Raw genomic sequence first — 19,872 nt, 5'->3', positions numbered from 1 at the left:
TTACAACTCCGGAATGCTGTATAGTGGGCTAATAACACGTAGAAGTACAATACTCTTGCACTCGACCTTAAAACCCATTTTACCTCATCTCACCTGACGCGAGGAACACGTGGGCAGGCAGTTTGGTTTATTATGCCTGTCACCTGACCCAATAGTTCATGTGTTTGAACCCAATGTTTCACTTTTTAACCTAGTTGAGGCGAAAATATGTATTTTTTTACGGACCGTCCATGTTTCCTTGTGTTCCATGGTCCAGTACCATAAAGTCACCTTAGCGCTACGAAGCCTGTTAAAATATGGGAGTTACGACCATCTTGGCGCCTTTGTGGAACAGGGCTCAGATGTCCTGCTTGAGCAGCGCAAATCACACCAGAGCTCCGTTCCTTAAAGCGATCTTAGCGCTACGATGATCGTAAACCTATGTTACAGTATGGGACTTACGATCACCTTAGCGCTAAGATCGCTTTGAGGAACGGGGCCCAGATCAAGAAGCAAACAATATACACCCTTTTCTCCATATACACAAAATCGATGTGTGCTGGATACATGTAAATATGTTGTTGGGTACAAAACGACGGTACCCTTGTCAAGAACCGCCCCCCACCCCACCCTGCTGCAAAATCATACCAGAAACGGTAAAGGATGGGAACGGGAACAAAATACCGATAGAAGCACTTTTGGGGAAAATATTTATTTCCTTACTCAATTATTTACATTAACATACACCGGTATAAATAATTTACAATTTAATATTTATAATATATATAATATATACAATGAGTATACAGAAACCATTGTCACTTGGCGGCGTGTCATTGGAACTTCTCGAGATGGACGGATGTACATCTGTCCATGTAATAGCGGCACGCATTGTGGGAACTGTGGGATCAATGTCTTTGCTGTTTGCTGCAGCCAATGGTGATCCAACTCCCCAGTTACATAATATAGACCCGTGAAGATCCTGGTGAGAATTGGTCTTTAGTAACCCATGCTTGTCGTAAGAGGCGACAAGCGGAATCGGGTGCATGTCATCGCATCCCCATTGCGTAGATCGATGATCATGATGTCAATCACTGGATTGTCTTGCCCAGGCTATTGTTTACAGTCATATAGATGAACTATTGCTGAGTACGGCGTTAAGCAACAAACAAACAACATAATGAAGTATCACAGGATTGTCATTGACGAAAAAAACCAGTATATCAGTGGCTTGTTGTCTTCTTTCTCAAACACCACAACCACTAATGGGTTGGTATGGAGGACTAGGCTGGATGGATTGTTTACACGATATTTATATCGCTTGTCAGTTCAAATCTTAAAAGCGCAGCCAAACAACAAGCACTCATTGTCTTAATTATTATCACCTTCTACGCTCTTCACTCAATTCCACCCTCACTTAACATCCTAGACGGTGGGGTAGGCAAGCAGTAAACGCCCCGACTCGATTCCTCACATTTGTACGATGTGTGATCGCCATTTCTGGCCTCCAACACCCATCACCGCCATATTGCTGGAATATTGCAAAATGCCGCGTCAAACCCCACTTAATCACCACTTATCTTACCTTTCATGTAAAATACTTGAATTTTATTGGTCAATGACGCTTTGATAAATTTCCATGTACCCAGAAAATAAATTGTACTCGCAACATTCAAGCTCCCTTCTGCGAAACGGCGTCGCATGATGTATATTAACATTGGGCGGTCGGGTAGCCTAGTGGTTAAAGCGTTCGCTCGTCACGCTGAAGACCCGGGTTCGATTCCCGACATGGGTACAATGTGTGAAGCCCATTTCTGGTGTCCCCCGCCGTGATATTGCTGGAATATTGTTAAAAGCGTCGTAAAACCATACTCACTCACTCACTCACTATATTAACATTGATTTTAGATGCCTAAACATATACATTTTGTCTGGAGTTTGACAGCAAATTTTGCTACAAACAAAGGCTTCGAATCCTTTGTTTTCAAGTAGGGGTGTACACGGTTACACAGAGGGTACGTCAGACCGTATACTCCCAGGCAGTATATTGTAAACATGAGAGTTAGTGCTGTAACAGGGGCTCACACTTCAATATCACAAACGCCCCTGGACGTGGAGCATGGGGATTGCACTTGGGGAGGTCGTGATCCGGGTCTTCGGGTCATAATATGCTGCAGGAGCTGGACTTCTTGGCCCCCTTCTTCCACTTGTCCTGGACGATGTCATGGCGGTCCCCAAGCAGCTCCATCGCCTCGGTGTGCTGTTTGTCGGACGCCATGTCAAACGCCGTTTTGCCAATCTGTAGGGTTATCAATGAGAGGAGTAAACATGTTTTGTTTGTTTTTTGTTTAACGCCACCCAATATTCCAGCTATATGACGGCGGTCTGTAAATAATCCGAGTCTACAGCAGACAATACAGTGATTGACACCATTAGCACCTATCTATGTAATTGGGACCAATGACAAGCATCAACCAAGTCAGCGAGCCTGTCCTCCCGATCCCGTTAGTCGTCTCTTACAAGCAGGGGTTGCTGAAGACCTATTTTAACATGTTCTCAACTGTCCGTGTATAGTTTGGCAATGCACATATTTACCATTGAAGGGTTGTACCCGCATTCTAGCTTTTTACAGCTTAAGAGCTCAGCCCCCTCCAGTTTACACTCAGATTTCTGTACATGAAAAGCTTAAAACATGGCTCTTTGTTTTAACTTCTTTAGCCTGCTGTTGCCCTGTAGGTCTGCAACACTCCCCATACCCCATGATATTGTCTTGACTGTGCAGCGGTACATACCATTGCTCGAATCCCTGATTGGCCATGATTATGATCATTGGTATGCTGGCACCATGCCGTGATCGTGGGTTTCGCCTAGGTGACATGCACCTCCCAGCTGCACCACTCCAGGTTTCCCCCCACACGTCGTGATTAAACTAAAATAGCGGCGGTAAACGCAACTCAATCACTCACTCACTCACTCACGAAGCACAGAAGCCGCAGTTCTATATGACTGGAATATTGCTGAGTGCGGCGTTAAACAACACATGAAGCACAACCATTCATATCCCCAGTGGAAGAATATAGTAGTAAGAACATAGTTAGTGTTATAGTAATTATTCCACAAGCCCGTTCGGTTGAATAGGCGATATAAATTCAGCGAGGAATGCCTGTGGTTTTACATCTGCCTATACAAAGACCTACCAGTGTCTTCTTAGTCTTGTCCGCACCATGTTCCAGCAGGAATTTCACAGAGTCGACCCTATTCTTGTCCGCGGCCAGATGGAGAGGTGTCGTCCCAAGCTGTAACATATGACGCTAAGCTTTAACATAGAATGTTGGCATACCAGTGTTTACCATTGAATCATATCGTACTAATTAACGATGTGTAGTGTCGTTTTAGCAAAGGATTATGTCGAGCATATGTTTAATTCTGCTACTAATAGCGTAAAAACATGGGGTTTTCTTGACGTAATCTGATACAATCACATATTCATCTTATTCGCGTCTTCAATAACACATGAATTATAGACCATTCCCATTTTCCAAAAACATTTATAACATGTAAATATGTGCGAGCAACATTTCCAATTTCATAACAATTTGGTAACAAGATTGATCGAGTTTCCTAGCGTATCATGCATTGATTGATAAAAAAACATGAATGATCAAAGAGTATGGTAGGATATGTCCCAATAAAAAGTCGTGGTGGTATTAATCCTATAATAGAACCGAGAGCAACCAAACCAATCAAGTATCCACGACGAACCAAGTGAGTGAGTGAGTGAGTTGGGTTTAACGCCGCTTTTAACAGTATTCCAGTTATATCACGGCGTGTCAGCTTAATGTGCGAGGAAAGCCCGAAGTGATGCAGGTCTCAGACGTTGACCACTTCGGTGAAACCCACGAGCACGGGTATGGTGCTGACAAACCTAGAAACATAATCGCTGCGAACCGGGATTCGAACCCACAATCATAGGTTTCTGGCGTGCCCAAGGGACGCAACTCTGCACAGCGAATCGCGGCGCCTTAGATGACTGGGCCACCCGTGCCCCCACGCCGAACCAAGCCGTTACGTGTAGAAATAAGAAGGAGCGACCACAGAGATGACACTACCACACGCCGAAGGACGCTTCAACTCTTCAGCTGAAGATTTCTTTGTCATATTTTCCAGCATTCCGGAATCAGATTTGTTTTTCTCGGACTAGTAAAATTCAACATGAGTTCATTCTATGATCCCGAGGACGACGTTTCTCTACATATGTATTTTTCAGATATTTGCGTTCTCCACTCCTCACCCCCTTTACAACAACGTTGACATCGGCGCCTGCTTCCGTCAACGTCTCCAACAACTTCTGCCTCTCTTCAGGATCGTCCTTCAACACGGCCTGGTGAATCGGATACAGTCCGTCCTGCAATGTACATTGGGAATGATCTCTTCATCATACTTTGTGGGGCCTGTATCGTAATGCTCTTCTGTTTTTTTGTATAGAAATAAAATGTCAAATCTGATAGAAATTCGCGCTGGGGCATGGTGAAACAAATATTGTTGCAATAAATCACAAAACAGAAACAAACAAAACGAAATCCCACTTATTACCCCAAGAGAGAATGGATATGACGATATGTGTTTTATAAAACGACATTAACATTGTACGAATAATGATTACAAGTAATGGCATTTCAGTTGGCAGAATATACCCGATCAACTGTACAATTAATCATTTAAAAGATCACTATCGACTTGATGTTTCTGGGACCTTCAACATATTGTAACTGAATATTTGTAGGCAACCAATGTTGGCCCTTTCCCACATTTTATCCGTCATTTTAGAAAGGTAAGTTTAACTTAAGTGACCTTCCTTAAGTGAACATCATGTGATGCAGAAAGAAACCATCCAAATTACTTTCTTTTGTTAGTATGTTTTATTGTTGTTTAACGCCGCAATATTATAATTATATAACGCGGCCTGTAAATAATTGAACCTGGTCCAGACAATCCCGTGATTGATATCGTGAAAAATGCTACGCCGTCGGGGTACTATGACACGGCATCAACCAAGTCACCGAATCCTGACCACCCGATCCATTTGGTCGCCTCTTACGACCAGCAGAAATTGCTGGTCACCAATTCTACCCAGAAATCCAACGGCCTTCAACAAAGTTTTTGTCCCAACATCTATTACATTTCCACCCGAAACGTCTCCAGTTTTTCGGTCCCCCGTTGTGTGGCCAGTCTGCATCATAGAGTTACTGCTGCATGTTTACATCAAACCGTTGTTGGCCCCACGTTACATCGACAAACAAACGTCATGGTTGTGCCACCAGTGGAAGTCCAACGCCAGCCCTTCGCCATCGACGGCACAACGTCACTATGCCATCTGTGTACACAGTTCACTTTTGTAACCTCTCTATTAAATATATTGAGTCGCTTTTTTGTGCCGATGCGATTGTTGGACATACCTCATTCGCAGTGTTCACGTTGCCATCAGTTTCACGTGTGTCTTCCACTGCTTCCACGACCACATGCTGAAATATTTAATTGTAAAATGTTAAGAAAAATCTCTAAAACCATGGTCACATAATTATTTTATTCTCACCATTTAAAACAATCAGTTTGATGTGCGTGAACGGCTGGGATTGCCTGTATTTGTTTAACTCGGCACTATTCCAGCTATATGACGGCGGGCTGACCACCTTATCCATTGTACCCACCTCCTACGACAAGCACAGGGTACTGGGGACCTGTTCCTACTGGGAATCTCCACGGCCTACCGGTGTCACTACAAGCGGCGGCAAGAGAAATTCATGTGTGATTTGCCATTTATCGTGTAGATGACTTACATGGTCTAAGTATATTCTGAAGTGGCAAGACGGAGGCTAACTAAAATGCTCAAGACGTGCAGTATCACCGTGCTCCGACAATCGATTACATCGGAAATATTACCCTTAATGATAATCAATTTTATTGACCTTGAAAGATATAGAGGTTATCAAGCGAGTGTGTTTGGGGATGGTAAATATCCTGCATTAGGAATAAACGTTGTATTTAGCGAGCCTTGGCGACCCCAACGGATATCGTTTTTATCCGTTGGTTTTATCCTGCCGAGAAACCTACCCATTATATGATAAAAACTGATACCCGTTACACAGATGAAATATGATGGCAGTATATCACCCTAAAACTGGGCTATATGACGGCGGTTTGTGAAAAATCGAGTCTGTACCAGACAATCCAGTGATTGACATCATGAGCATCGGTCCACGCAATTAGGATACGATAACATGCATCAATCGAGTCAGCTAGTCTGACCACCCGATTCCGTTAGTCGCCTTTTACGACAAGCATGGGTTGCTGAAGAGCTATTCTACCCCGGATCTTCATGGGTCATACCAAGGATCATAGTCGGGATTCGAGCCCTCGACCAGCGGTTCAGCTTAAGGGAAGCAATTATGTACAGCAAATTGCGACACTGCAGACCACTCGGCCACACATCGGTCACACACGTCCAACACACAGACACACATTCGACTCATGAATGAAGCTCCAAAGAGGTATTCAAATCGGGGTAAAACATGGCGGTATCATATAAAAGCATTACATTCAGAGCTAGTGGCTCTTTTGAATAAGTTAAGAAAACAAACAGAATCTTAGGGTAAGGTTACCAATACAATCACAGTTGTTTATTGGATTATTATCAACAAATAAGCGTTAGTATAACAAATAATGCAAAAAACGATAAGTACACTACTTATAACAACACCGTGCATCACACTGTAAGACATGCTTTCAATAACATAACAGTTACAATATATCATGCATAAATGATATGTGCAACACTTCTATATAAACAAAATAATGTGCATCACACTGTAAATAAAGGCTGGTTTCAACTAAAACAAAACAAAAACATAATATACATGTATTAAGTAAGTGTTAATGACTCTGTTAGAGAGAAATATTCAAACGGAGGCCATCCTTTTAAGTAGAACCCGATGTATTACATCACACGGAGAGAGAGGAGGTTAGACGTCGCAGGCGGTTATTCACTTGCACCATACTCACTTCCGGTTCCGGTGATGGAATTGTTTCCGGTTTTGGAACCGGAGAGGTCGCCGGTCCTGGCTCCGGAGATGGCTCCGGAATACTCTCCGGAGAGGGCTCGGGGTTTTGTTCACCTTCCTATATTACGCATGCAGTATAACATGTATTTTACTGGAGTTGACCGCACATTCCGTGTTAGTGAATACCTTATGTCACAGGAAGTGTATCACACACAGTTCACATTCATTACAAAGGATATCCAACAATTTCTAACTGAAGATATTTTAACTGACATATTTGGGGGATTGTAGGTGTTTTTCTTAAACTTGGTTTATGGATCCGTCGTTCTCCGAAAATAACAAATGTCGGAAGTCGTCCCCCCCCCCCCCCCCCCCCCCCCCCCCATGCATAAATGATATGTGCAACACTTCTATATAAACAAAATAATGTGCATCACACTGTAAATAAAGGCTGGTTTCAACTAAAACAAAACAAAAACATAATATACATGTATTAAGTAAGTGTTAATGACTCTGTTAGAGAGAAATATTCAAACGGAGGCCATCCTTTTAAGTAGAACCCGATGTATTACATCACACGGAGAGAGAGGAGGTTAGACGTCGCAGGCGGTTATTCACTTGCACCATACTCACTTCCGGTTCCGGTGATGGAATTGTTTCCGGTTTTGGAACCGGAGAGGTCGCCGGTCCTGGCTCCGGAGATGGCTCCGGAATACTCTCCGGAGAGGGCTCGGGGTTTTGTTCACCTTCCTATATTACGCATGCAGTATAACATGTATTTTACTGGAGTTGACCGCACATTCCGTGTTAGTGAATACCTTATGTCACAGGAAGTGTATCACACACAGTTCACATTCATTACAAAGGATATCCAACAATTTCTAACTGAAGATATTTTAACTGACATATTTGGGGGATTGTAGGTGTTTTTCTTAAACTTGGTTTATGGATCCGTCGTTCTCCGAAAATAACAAATGTCGGAAGTCGTCCCCCCCCCCCCCCCCCCCCGAGACCGTTAAAACATTTCTCTGAGGCATATTATAGTTTATTAGTTGGTCTACAAAATAAAACTTTTAAGGAACAAAATATGGTTTGGGGGCCACTCATTCACAATCGGGTATCGCCAAGGAACGTGCGAGCCATGTGATTATTAACGACATGTATCCGTGGGACCAATCCTCTGCCATGGTTCTAAAACTACCGGAGTTGACAATGGACACACGGTAGCACAAGGTAGATACACTGATTGGTGTTCTCCTCGACTCTTGCAGATATTTGTGGGTGTGGACAAAGATTTGCTGGGATAAGTGCCACACCCACACTGCCAACACTGAACTTAACGTCCTGTCAATTTAACACTGGTTTATTCTTTATTCTTTATTCATGAACTGTATGTTAGGTTTGATGTTGCAATCCGAAAAGAACTGATTGGTCACCTACATTGAGCTTTGGACAAACAGTTTGTAAACCAACCAATGAAAAGTAAAAAGCCAAAACAACTTTTCATTTATTTATCGGTTTTTTTTCATGTAGCTCCAACAACACTAGTTTTAGGAAAGCAGTATTTTTAAAATATTGACTTTGTTTCGACTATCGGTTTGGGGGCAAATCCATAACCCAATTAACTAAAAATAACATAAGGTCTTGCATGTTTTACGTACCCTGGGGTGTTCCGACTGGGACTTGGTCAGCACAGCAACTACATCGCTGTATTGTTTCTCCTTGGCCAGCTTGAGCGCATCCTTGCCGTCCTGTAATAATAATAATAACAACAACAACAATAATAATAATCGTAAGAAATCTCTGCTAAATCCGACCATATCATAAGCATTTCTTTATGAACCTCTATCAAATGGTGATGATACCAGGTGTTTACGGCAAGGTGAGCCTATCCTGCCCCCAGGACACACCAGTGACAACAAAATAACAGATACTTTCGTACTAAATAGATTTATCATAACACAATACCCGGAGGTGCGCTTGTTAGTAACTGCTTGCACTTAAATACCAACAAAATATTCTTTCGTTAACCCCACCCCTTCCCAACACTATTACGAATTTTGCAGTGTTCAATACAGTTACACATACATAACCTAATCCTATCAGAGCATTTAAATAATGCAGCTCGGGCAAAGCCTACCAGATCTTTAAAGGTGATATCGGCACCACACTCGAGGAGGAGGTTGACCACTGGCATCATCTGGCCACTCTTACGGAGATCTTCGCTCTTGATGGCCAGGTTAAGAGCACTGTCCCCTTCCTGAAAGAAGTCTCCGATTATCTCTGGATTACATCGCATAGTAAATATGATACTGGGAGTCACTACTCTTCACATGGTAAATATTATGCTAGGAGTCACTACTCTTCACATGGTAAATATAATACTGGAAGTCACTCCTCTTCACGGGGTAAATATAATACTGGAAGTCACTACTCTTCACATGGTAAATATAATACTGGAAGTCACTACTCTTCACATGGTAAATATAATGCTGGGAGTCACTACTCTTCACGGGGTAAATATAATGCTGGGAGTCACTACTCTTCACGGGGTAAATATAATACTAGGAGTCACTACTCTTCACATGGTAAATATAATACTTGGAGACCCTACTCTTCATATGGTAAATATAAGCCTTGGGGATCCTACCTTTCATGTGGTGAATATAATACTTTGGGACCCTACTCTATACACCGTAAATATAATACTTGGAGACCCTACTCTTCATATGGTAAATATAAGCCTTGGGGATCCTACTTTTCATGTGGTGAATATAATACTTTGGGACCCTACTCTACACACCGTAAATATAATACTTGGAGACCCTACTCTTCATATGGTAAATATAAGCCTTGGGGATCCTACTTTTCATGTGGTGAATATAATACTTTGGGACCCTACTCTACACACCGTAAATATAATACTTGGAGACCCCACTCTTCATATGGTAAATATAATACTCGGGGTCAGTACGATTTACATAAAAATGACTTTAAACCACAAACAGGTCTGAGCAACGTCTCAGTTCGACAGCTGAGATTGAGAGAGGAGCATTCAAATCTTGGCTTTAACCCAAGACCAGCGGCTCCTGACATGACAAAGAGCACAACTAAGGAATACAAACAAAATATAGCAGTCTTAGTAGTCTCTTAGGCCAATTGGGACAAACACGTCTCCTCCAATAGGACATTTGTCGGAAACAGTTTGCTCTTAGTTGAGTACTAATTCAAAGGATCGAGCGACCCGTGGAGATCCGGGGTAGAATAGGTCTTCAGCAACCCATGCTTGCCGTCAAAGGCGACTATGCTTGTCGTAAAAGGCGACTAACGGGATCGGGTGGTCAGACCCGTTGACTCGGTTGATGCATGTCATCGTATCCCAATTGCGTGGATCGATGTTCATGATGTCATTCACTGGATTGTCTGGTCTAGACTCGATTTTTTACAAACCGCCGTCAAATAGCTGGCCTATTTCTGAGTTCGTCGTTAAACAAACAAAGGATCGAGCAAAATATGTTAGGTTTTTATGATAAAACCGTGTTATACAATATACCAAAAAACGTCAACGTCAGAGAATAACAAGTCTCGATTGTCCGCAGTAAAGTGCGACGGCGACCTAAACAAACCAGACAATCAAGTGATGGACCAGAAAATCCAGTGAAAAGAGCATTTAATCATTTTGTTGATCAAATCAAAGAATTCAGATCCCCCTGTGTTTGCCTTGCCGTACAATTATTATCAAGAACTGCAGCTTAGCAGCAACACAGGTAGTTTTAATGATACTTACATCATCCCTGAGATCAACATCCGCCCCAGCGGATATAAGCATGTCCAGCACGCGCATGACAGGAAGTGTACATCGAGTGAGTGCATAGTGGATAGCGCCGGCGCCAAACTGAAGACATGCATTTCGGATAGGATTATAGCAATAGTAAGAAGCCATACATTAGAATGTTTAAGTTAATACTGCTATAAACAGTCACATGTTGCGTGTGATTATTTTCACCATTCGTTTCATGGCTCTTGAAAGAAGCATTCTTATTTAACATCAACAACAAAGCCAGACTCTGGCTGAAACAAATTTCTTTTGACTCGGAATATATTTTCTCGAGTCACCTTGCCCTTCTGATTGTAAACCTAGAAAAATAAATCTGCGCCAGCGCGCTTTATACTTGTGCAGAGAAGGGCACGGCTGGCCCAGTCGTCTTTTGCGCCGAAATTCGCTGTGTGGAGTTGCGTCCCTTGTACACGCCAGAAACCTATGATTGTGGGTTCGAATCCCGGTTCGCCGCGATCATGTTTCTAGGTTTGTCAGCACCATACCCGTGCTCGTGGGTTTTACCGAAGTGGTAAACGTCTAAGACCTGCATCACTTCGGGCCTTCCACCCACATTAAGCTGACACACCGTGATATAACTGGAATTCTTTTAAAAGCGGCGTTAAACCCAACTCACTCACTCACTAACTTGTGCAAAGGCATCGCCTGAGCCTACTACTTGTGATGGATGCTGTGTCTTGGAAGCGTACCTTGTTGATGTAGTTGGGGTCTGCACCTTTCTTGATGTACTCTTTCATGGTGTCTTCATCACTCTCCAACACCGCCTTGTTCAAGATGGGCTGAAACACGGAGGCCAGTGAGTGACTGCATGTTGTTTTACGCCATAGGCAACTACATTCAAGCTATGTCGTGAAGACACATAAATAACAAACCCTCGGTCATGTAACCGGCAGTTGATAACGTGGACAACGACCCACGAAATCGGTGAAGGATGACGAGTCCAAAACCGAGAGTCCACCTCATTCTTCTCTTTAGAAGTCACTTACGACTAGCGTTTCATATGAACCTTTTCGATGAAAAATGTTTCCATACGCAAATTCCTGTTCTCAATTATTCATAATTGAAACTAAAACAATATGTTCCCTTCGTTTAAAAAAAGCGGCAAGGAAATCAGGCTGATTACACGCCGCGCTCGGCAAATTCCAGTCCGTAAATATTCGTGTCGGACCAGACAATCCAAAAATTGATATTATGAGCAAGAATCAATCAAATCGGGGACGTTGACACACAGTCAACCAACTTGAAGTTAACGAGCCTGACCATCCCATCCATTACGCCGCGTCTTACGTTTGTTTGTTTGTTTGTTTGTTTGGTGTTTAACGACGCACTCAACAATATTCCAGCTATATGACGGCGGTCTGTAAATATTCGAGTCTGGACCAGAAAATCCAGTGATTGACATCATGAGCATCGATCCACGCAATTGGGATCCACGCATCAACCAAGTCAGAGAGCCTGACTACCCAATCCCGTTAGTCGCCTCTTACGACAAGCATAGTCTCCTTTCACGGCAAGCATAGGTTGCTGAAGACGTATTCTCCCCCGGATTTTCACGGGTCCGCGTCTCACGAACATCAGAGGTTACTTAGAACACATTCTGATCGGCATTGATACGGCGACTGATTAAACGTGTTCAGTTGCAATATGGTCAGTCAGGGCCCTCATTGGTTATAGACACTGTCTGGGAAACAATCCCGGAGGAGCATTAATCAATTCAAGATTATAAATACACCAGTTAACTCGTCTAACAACCCGGAGTTGATTGTCTGGTTCATGCAATCTGGTGATATAAGGGACATGGCGTCAGTAACGGGAAACTAATTACGCTGCACTGACTGGGCGGCTTGAAGAGGTGAGGTGAAATGGGGTTTAACGTCGTGTTCAAAGTTATTGTACTTATATGGCATTCAGTGTAACGAAGAACTCTATCCATAGAATTATCTCCCGTCTTAAACATGCCAACTTCTAAATGCCACTTCTAAAGATACTTAAACGGCGACGTGCGTGCACAGGTGTGTGTTTGTGGCTTCTTCCACTAGGCTGGGCATATGACAGATTTATAGTGCTAGCCCATTGAGATACCATGCTGCGGTTTTAACATGAATACCCCACTCAGACACAGTATACAGACTCCAAGCCGACCAGTCCTTGATTTATGACCTTCATGCCGAGCTCTGGGCAGCGAAAAAACAAGTACCGTCTTTTAACGTATTTTCGTATGACGCGGCCAGGGATCGATCCGACCTTCCGCTCTGGGGTCAGACGCTCTACCACTAGACCACGACGGCGATCTAGGGATGAAAGAGAGCTAAGCGATAGGTAGATTTCTTCAGAAATTAACACGGCTCTGAATCTAGACATGGGTACCCTAATTTTAGTTCTTCAGAGAGAGTGAATGTGGTTTTACGCCGCTTTTAACAATATTCCAGCAATATCACGGCGGGGGACACCAGAAATGGGCTTCACACATTGTACCCATGTCAGGAATCGAACCCGGGTCTAGATCTGCAACTTGACGAGCGAACGCTTTAACCACTAGGTTACCCGATCACCCCTAGATCTTCAGAACAATGGTAAACTTAGTATGTGTCATGCTGGTGTTTATAAAAGGGTTATTCATCATCCTTCGAGGAATTCCAACACTCATGGTAAAAGAATGAAAACTCACGGCATATTTCTCCCCATATCGTTCACGGTAGGAATTCTGCACCTCGTTGCTACTTTTGGAACCGTCCAGCGTTGAGGCCACGAGGTCATGGCCTTTAGCTAATGCACAGTCATAGGCGGAGCGAAGGCGCTGAAAAATATCGTCAGTGACCATGATCTGCTTGGCAATCAATGGCGTCCATCAGTTTAAAGGCATCAATCTACATCTGACGTGTGATGAATTGTAACCATGGATACCTATTTTGTACGTGAAATGATATTTACAATAAATATTACTTTTTGGCTGCGTTGCCCCTCAGTGGTGTTTTAGTAGTGTGCATACACGTAGCGGCCTTGTTGACCACGATTGTCGTAGAAATGAGAAACGATAGCTAGAGAAACCCTGGATAAAAAGGGATGTAAACTTCCCTAGATATATCTAAATGGACCAAGGGGAGATTTCGATGGCTCCACGTAAAGTGGGTTTAACGTCGCGTCCAAGATAATTGCGCTTATATAGCGACGTGCATGCACGTGTGTGTGTGTGGCTGCTTGTACTAGTCCGGACTGATGCCGATTTATAGTGCTGAGATATCATGCCGCAGTTTAACATGGATACCCCACTCAGACACAGTATACTGACTCCGAGCCGACCAGTCCTTGTTTTAGCCCCTTAATGCCGAGCGCTAGACAGGGTAACAACAAGTACCATCTTTTAACGTCTTTTGGTATGACGCGGCCGGGGATAGAAACCCGGACCTTCCGCTCTCCGGGCGGACGCTCTACCACTAGACCACGGAGGCGGTCACGTACAGTAGGAGCGAGTTTGGTTTAACGCCGCTTTGAACAGTATTTCAGTTCTATTACAGCTTGATTTGGGAGGAAAGCTAGAAGTGATGGTGGTTCTAGTTGATGACCATTGTAAAACCCATGAGCACGTGTATGATGCTGACAATCCTAGGAACATAATCAGAACGAATATTGGATTCGAAACCATGATCATAGGTTTCTTGAACGTCAAAGGGACGCAACTCTGGTGAGCTAGCCTTCAGTCCTATTACACACGGTACAATGTATAGTCCGTGCGGAGCGCCACCTAACGTCTCCACGCCGACAGATCCTCTCACCTTATTGCGGATTTCAGCATCCGCCTTGCAGTCGATTAGTTTGACTATGACGTCATAATTCTGAGGAAATTCTCCGTTTTCTACCGCTAGGTGGAGTGCTGTGTCTTTATTCGTCTCTGTCTGAGCATTCACGTCAACGCCGTTGTTGACGAGGACTTCTATCACATCGATGACGTCATTGCGGTCACTCAATATAGCGACGTGCAGGGGAGACAACCCTTCCTAGTAACAACAAAAGCCATGCAATAAGAAAATGAATAAGGCACTTGTCTATGATGCATTTGTCAATCCTGTTTGGTATAACTGAATACCGACACTTTTTCTTGTGTACGACATAAATATTTTGCTGGGACAGTCAAAACCCAGAGGAACACGATGCCTTGATGACGTAATACATGTATTCTTTCCTTACGTTAATGAGTTGGGTTTAACACGGCTTTTAACAATATTCCAGTTATATCACGGCGTGTCAGCCTAATGTGGGAGGGAAGTGATGCAAGTCTTAGACGTTTACTATTTTGGTGACACCCACAAGCACCGGTATGGTGCTGACAAACCTAGAAACATAATCGGGGCGAACCGGGATTCGAACCCACAATCATAGGTTTCTGGCGTGTCTAAGGTACGCAACTCTGCCCAGCGACTCGACCACCCGCGCCCCCTTTCATGACGAGTAATATTACTTTTACATCTATTCTTTTAGCAAGCACCGTCACTTCATGGCATTTAACGCCGATTCGAAAGTATTTCAGCTTGGCGTGGCAGGAAACCCAAATTCGTGCCAATCCCAGACGTTTACCACGAGCACGTGCATGGTGCTGACAAACAGGGAAACATGAACAGGGCGAGTTTTGGATTCGAACCCACGATCATAGGTTGCTGGCACACCTCAGCGAACTGTTTTAACTCACTCACTCTTTGCAAGCAAATATATTTATATGTGTTTTTTTTGTCTTTCCCTCTAATGATTAAATACCAACTATTCAGGTCATTGTTGACATGGGGCCACTGGTGGCCCAGTCGTCTAAGGCGCCGCGATTCGCTGTGCAGAGTTGCGTCCCTTGGGCACGCCAGAAATCTATGATTGTGGGTTCGAATCCCGGTTAGACCCGATTATGTTTCTAGGTTTGTCAGCACCATACCCGTGCTCGTGGGTTTCTGCATCACTTCGGGCTTTCCTCCCACATTAAGCTGACACGCCGTGATATAACTGTAATACTGTTAAAAGCGGCGTAAAACCCAACTCACTCACCCACTCATTGTTGACATGAACCAGCATCACTGCAGATGAAGGAGACCACTACTTACGTAGAAGAGGTCTTCTAGTTTAGGATTGCTGTTAAAGAAGTTCCGGATGTCGTCTATGGATCCCAGCGCACATGCGCGATAAAGTGGTTCCTGTGAAATAAATGATGGCATCTTCTCTAAAATAAGTATATATATATATGTTAAAGTGAAACATTTTGGGTTTTTTAATTTTCGTTTTCATTTCAGTCTCTCTCCGACCATTCGGATACAATGTAACCTTAAATGGAAGGTATGCTAAGTGGCCTGGTGGCCTTTTCAAGTCCAGGTCTAGTAATTAATTGTGTTTAATTGAGGCATTGTCTTGTGTAATAAGGATAATTATTAACTGATTATAAATACATAAATAAAATTGATCAGCAAATTGCGAAAGTGGGCTTTTCACAATTTCAGGCCTTCTAAGGAAAACCAGCAGAGACCTACGAAGCGAAGCCATGTGTACACACTTCAAATAGAAATAACCAAACAGTCAATCACGCACACCGCAACAAATGGTAACACGCTGCGTAATTTACTGTGTTCAATTTCATTGAAATTGTTACCATTAAGATGCAAACTTTATGGGGATTGTGTCGTAGTAATTTGTGTGAGTAATAAATACTACGTGTGTGGCTATATCTATTGAATGTGTGTGTATATTCCATAGTTTGGTAGCTCTGTGCTGGTTTTCTTTGATAGGCTTGGAATTGAACCAAATGTGCTGGGGCTGTCAATAAATCCGGGTCTGGACCTCCTTTAAGTCTACGTGATACACAAACATACACCCTGCTGGCCTAGGAGACCCACAAGGCACCGCCTACAATATGCAGGTAGACGACGAAGCATGTGTCAAGCGTGAAATAGGGTAGCCATATAGGCTCACTGACACTTACGTACCCCACGGGACGTTACGTCCTCTGCTATGCTTACCTATATTGACACACTATGAAAACGCATGGTGGAATTTGGGAATTACTTTGCAGCGAACTGACAGAAAACATAGAAATTGGCATGAGTTAGTGAGGCCTGAAGGCATGCAACATTGCAATAATGTTGACTGAGTTTGAATCCTCTTTCACGTTGTCATACCCGGACAGTTTCCGGTTGCTTGTTACTTATCAAGAGACAAAATGTTTCAGCATATTGTTTGTTTGTTTGTTGTTTAACGCAGCACTCAGCAATATTCCAGCTATATCACGGGGGTCTGTAAACAATCGAGTCTTGACAAGAGAATCCCTTGACTGACATCATGAGTATCGATCCACGCAATTGGGATACGATGGCATACATCAACCAAGTCAGCGAGCCTGACCACCCGATCCCATTAGTCGCCTTACGACAAGCATAGTCGACTTTGACGGCAAGCATGGGTTGCTGAAGACCTATTCTACCCCGGATCTTCACGGGTCGTTTCAGAAAATAAGTAAGTTAGAGTTTGATATTATATGTTATGTGGCTTATATTGGAAGGTGGTAGAACAATGAATGATTAGTTTATGGATAACATCTTTTTTGCTGCACCTGTATGCTAGTTTAATGCGACTTTCAACGTAGTTTTAAATGTTTCCCAAATGCTTTAAACATTTGTAAATTATTTCACTATAAAGACATGTAATCCAATCATTTAAGTCCAGTGGAAACTTTATTGAATATTTCAACCTTACTAACGTACAGAACTTTGAAACTACGCGTCCTCTTTATCTATCACCATTTTACGGTTGAGTGATTTCAACGTGGGGTGATACTCATGGCACAGATTCTTGGGTATGGAACAGTATGTCAGGTGTATCACAGCGTGTCAGCTTGATGTGGGAGGCTATTCCCCTGAATAAGGGTAACAGTAGCTCTGGAATGTGATCAGAAACAATGAAGAGGTCGTTTCATGTCTAATTATTTGATGGTAGATATACTTAATATACCCATGACAGTTCCTATCAGTTATTTGATAAAATAATTGTAAATATCGGCAATTCAAAGATTCAAGGATCTTAGTTGTTGACTTTTTGTGTAGGGTTTGAACAGTGAGTGAGTGAGTATGGTTTTACGCCGCTTTTAGCAATATTCCAGCAATATCACAGCGGGGGACACAAGAAATGGACTTCACACATTGTACCCATGTCGGGAATCGAACCCGGGTCTTCGGCGTGACGAGCGAACGCTTTAACCACTAGGCTACCCGACCGCCCCTGGGTTCGAACAGCCAAGTTGTTTACACAACTACCAAATTATGGCATAACAAAGGGCAATCAACTTATTTACTATTTAAATTACCTTTTTAATATTATCGCACTTATCTTCAGAAAAGAACAAATATTGTTTCGTTGTTTCCGGGAAACAGGCCTACATAACGACTAACACCTTCAGTTCACGCCATGTTGCCTGCTCTCATTCAGGTGTGTTCACTGACTCGGGCCTATTGTGCTGGGCTGTTAACATGTAGCGAATACACTGGCAGAGTCGTTAGATCCCGTTATACAGGCAGGATACATTAACACAGAGAGAGAGACACACACTGACATATAGGGATCTGTGCTAGTTGTATACTTGGCAATATTTCAGCTATATAATCGACACTCCAGTGATCGAGACAGAGATCGAGAGACAAACAGAGAGAGAGACAGAGACAGTGGGGGTGGTTGGGAGGGAGGGTGTCAAGTAGGTGACATATATCTGGACAGTGAGTAGAGTAAATGATACGTGTTATCCTTGGTATGGGTGTACCTACCACTATTCTATATTGCTTCCTGAACCGTAATTTACTGACCGTATACTACAATATATTTTAAAAACTCTCACAAATAGGAGATAGAGGCTTACACAGTTCATTGCATTATGTATCCAACCCATAAATCTAATCCTATCATGTTTAAGAACTTGAAACAATGGCGGTAACGTCCCCACACAAATAACGCTTGTTTACACACTCTATCGCTGTATCAGTAAAACAAACACCTTACGCGTCCATATATAGCATAGTCTCCAACACAACAAAATACCTGTAAGTATCTAATCCGCAATAAAATGAGACATTATCAAGTTAATACTTCAAGTATACATTAGACATGTGACATGTAGACTGTAACACAAACTAATATAAATGACTGACAAACAAATAAAGTTTCGTGTCTCCTTCTCGCATAAACCGTAACGTGATATACAACAACTGTATACAACCAGTCAGTGTTGAACGAATCACCGTACTTACAACTTGGCTGTTCGAGTCGTCATTCTCAAACTGTACCCGTTTCGGATCTGTCATATCAACGATCTGCTTGGATTATGTCATTCCACATTGCACGTGAACGGTCCGAGGTCCTTCGAAGTGTCATCATAAAGTACATGTATTTAAAAACAGTTCAATGCTGGTACCTTCGCGTGGGCTACCAAATTAAACCCAGCTGGCACATGTGCGTGTTGGCCTGCCAGTGCTTGATTGCCTGTTTGATCTGTGGTGGTTACAATGCTTTATCAAGTATTGAAGAGGCCCTCTATAGGTGCACCTTAACGCTGCTCTGTGAACCCAGCCACTGGTATAACTCAGCTGCTTTTGTTATCATCCTTGTAATGTAGTAGACACTGCCTGTTATCAGACACATAGTCAATGATAAATCACTAACATGTTACCTGTTTATTAAAAATATAATATAGCTGTAAGCCCATGTTCTGTTTGTTTAAGGGCTGGTTTGTATTTAACGCATCGATTATACTGTGGGAAAACTTGCTGCTACAGGTTTCTACTGATAATTATTGATTCCTTATTGCCTGTAATTGATCAACCATGTGCCGAATAATCTATACAGATTGCATTAGATTAAAAAAACAACTCTTTAGTTTGGAAGTCATCGTGTTATGTTATTAATTTTGACCATAGTGGATATTTTAACATGTCCCTTTAAAGGATTAACATGGAATGGGACCTCTTGTACATATTTGCGCAACCC

The 19,872-nt window shown here is 42.8% G+C and overlaps 1 protein-coding gene across 1 annotated transcript; it reads right to left on the bottom strand.

Moving 5' to 3' along the window:
• Positions 1–1,272: 1,272 nt before the first annotated feature.
• LOC124134687 (ankyrin-3-like) lies at positions 1,273–19,376 on the bottom strand. Its single transcript, XM_046499712.2, has 12 exons — positions 19,137–19,376; positions 15,957–16,046; positions 14,649–14,870; positions 13,544–13,672; positions 11,565–11,654; positions 10,825–10,932; positions 9,178–9,297; positions 8,699–8,788; positions 5,436–5,501; positions 4,271–4,384; positions 3,177–3,275; positions 1,273–2,278 (listed from the first exon to the last, which is right to left on the bottom strand). Exons 1-12 carry the CDS (start codon positions 19,188–19,190, stop codon positions 2,141–2,143), a joined length of 1,320 nt encoding a protein of 439 aa, XP_046355668.2. The 5' UTR covers positions 19,191–19,376; the 3' UTR covers positions 1,273–2,140.
• Positions 19,377–19,872: the final 496 nt, after the last annotated feature.

This window comes from Haliotis rufescens, unplaced genomic scaffold (genome assembly GCF_023055435.1).
Source record: "Haliotis rufescens isolate VD_foot unplaced genomic scaffold, xgHalRufe1.0.p SCAF_16, whole genome shotgun sequence".
In the NCBI taxonomy this organism is placed as follows: domain Eukaryota; kingdom Metazoa; phylum Mollusca; class Gastropoda; order Lepetellida; family Haliotidae; genus Haliotis; species Haliotis rufescens.
This window is presented reverse-complemented; position numbering and strand designations above follow the sequence as displayed.

What these genes read in the sequence shown, in the direction of transcription:
- LOC124134687 (XM_046499712.2), bottom strand. Translation starts at nt 19,190, where the DNA reads ATGACAGATCCGAAACGGGTACAGTTTGAGAATGACGACTCGAACAGC. An exon ending in GATATGGGGAGAAATATGCC is followed by an intron (nt 11,655 to 13,543) that starts GTGAGTTTTCAT and finishes TCCGTGTTTCAG; the next exon opens with CCCATCTTGAACAAGGCGGT. An exon ending in CCCAGTCGGAACACCCCAGG is followed by an intron (nt 5,502 to 8,698) that starts GTACGTAAAACA and finishes TAAATATTTCAG; the next exon opens with CATGTGGTCGTGGAAGCAGT.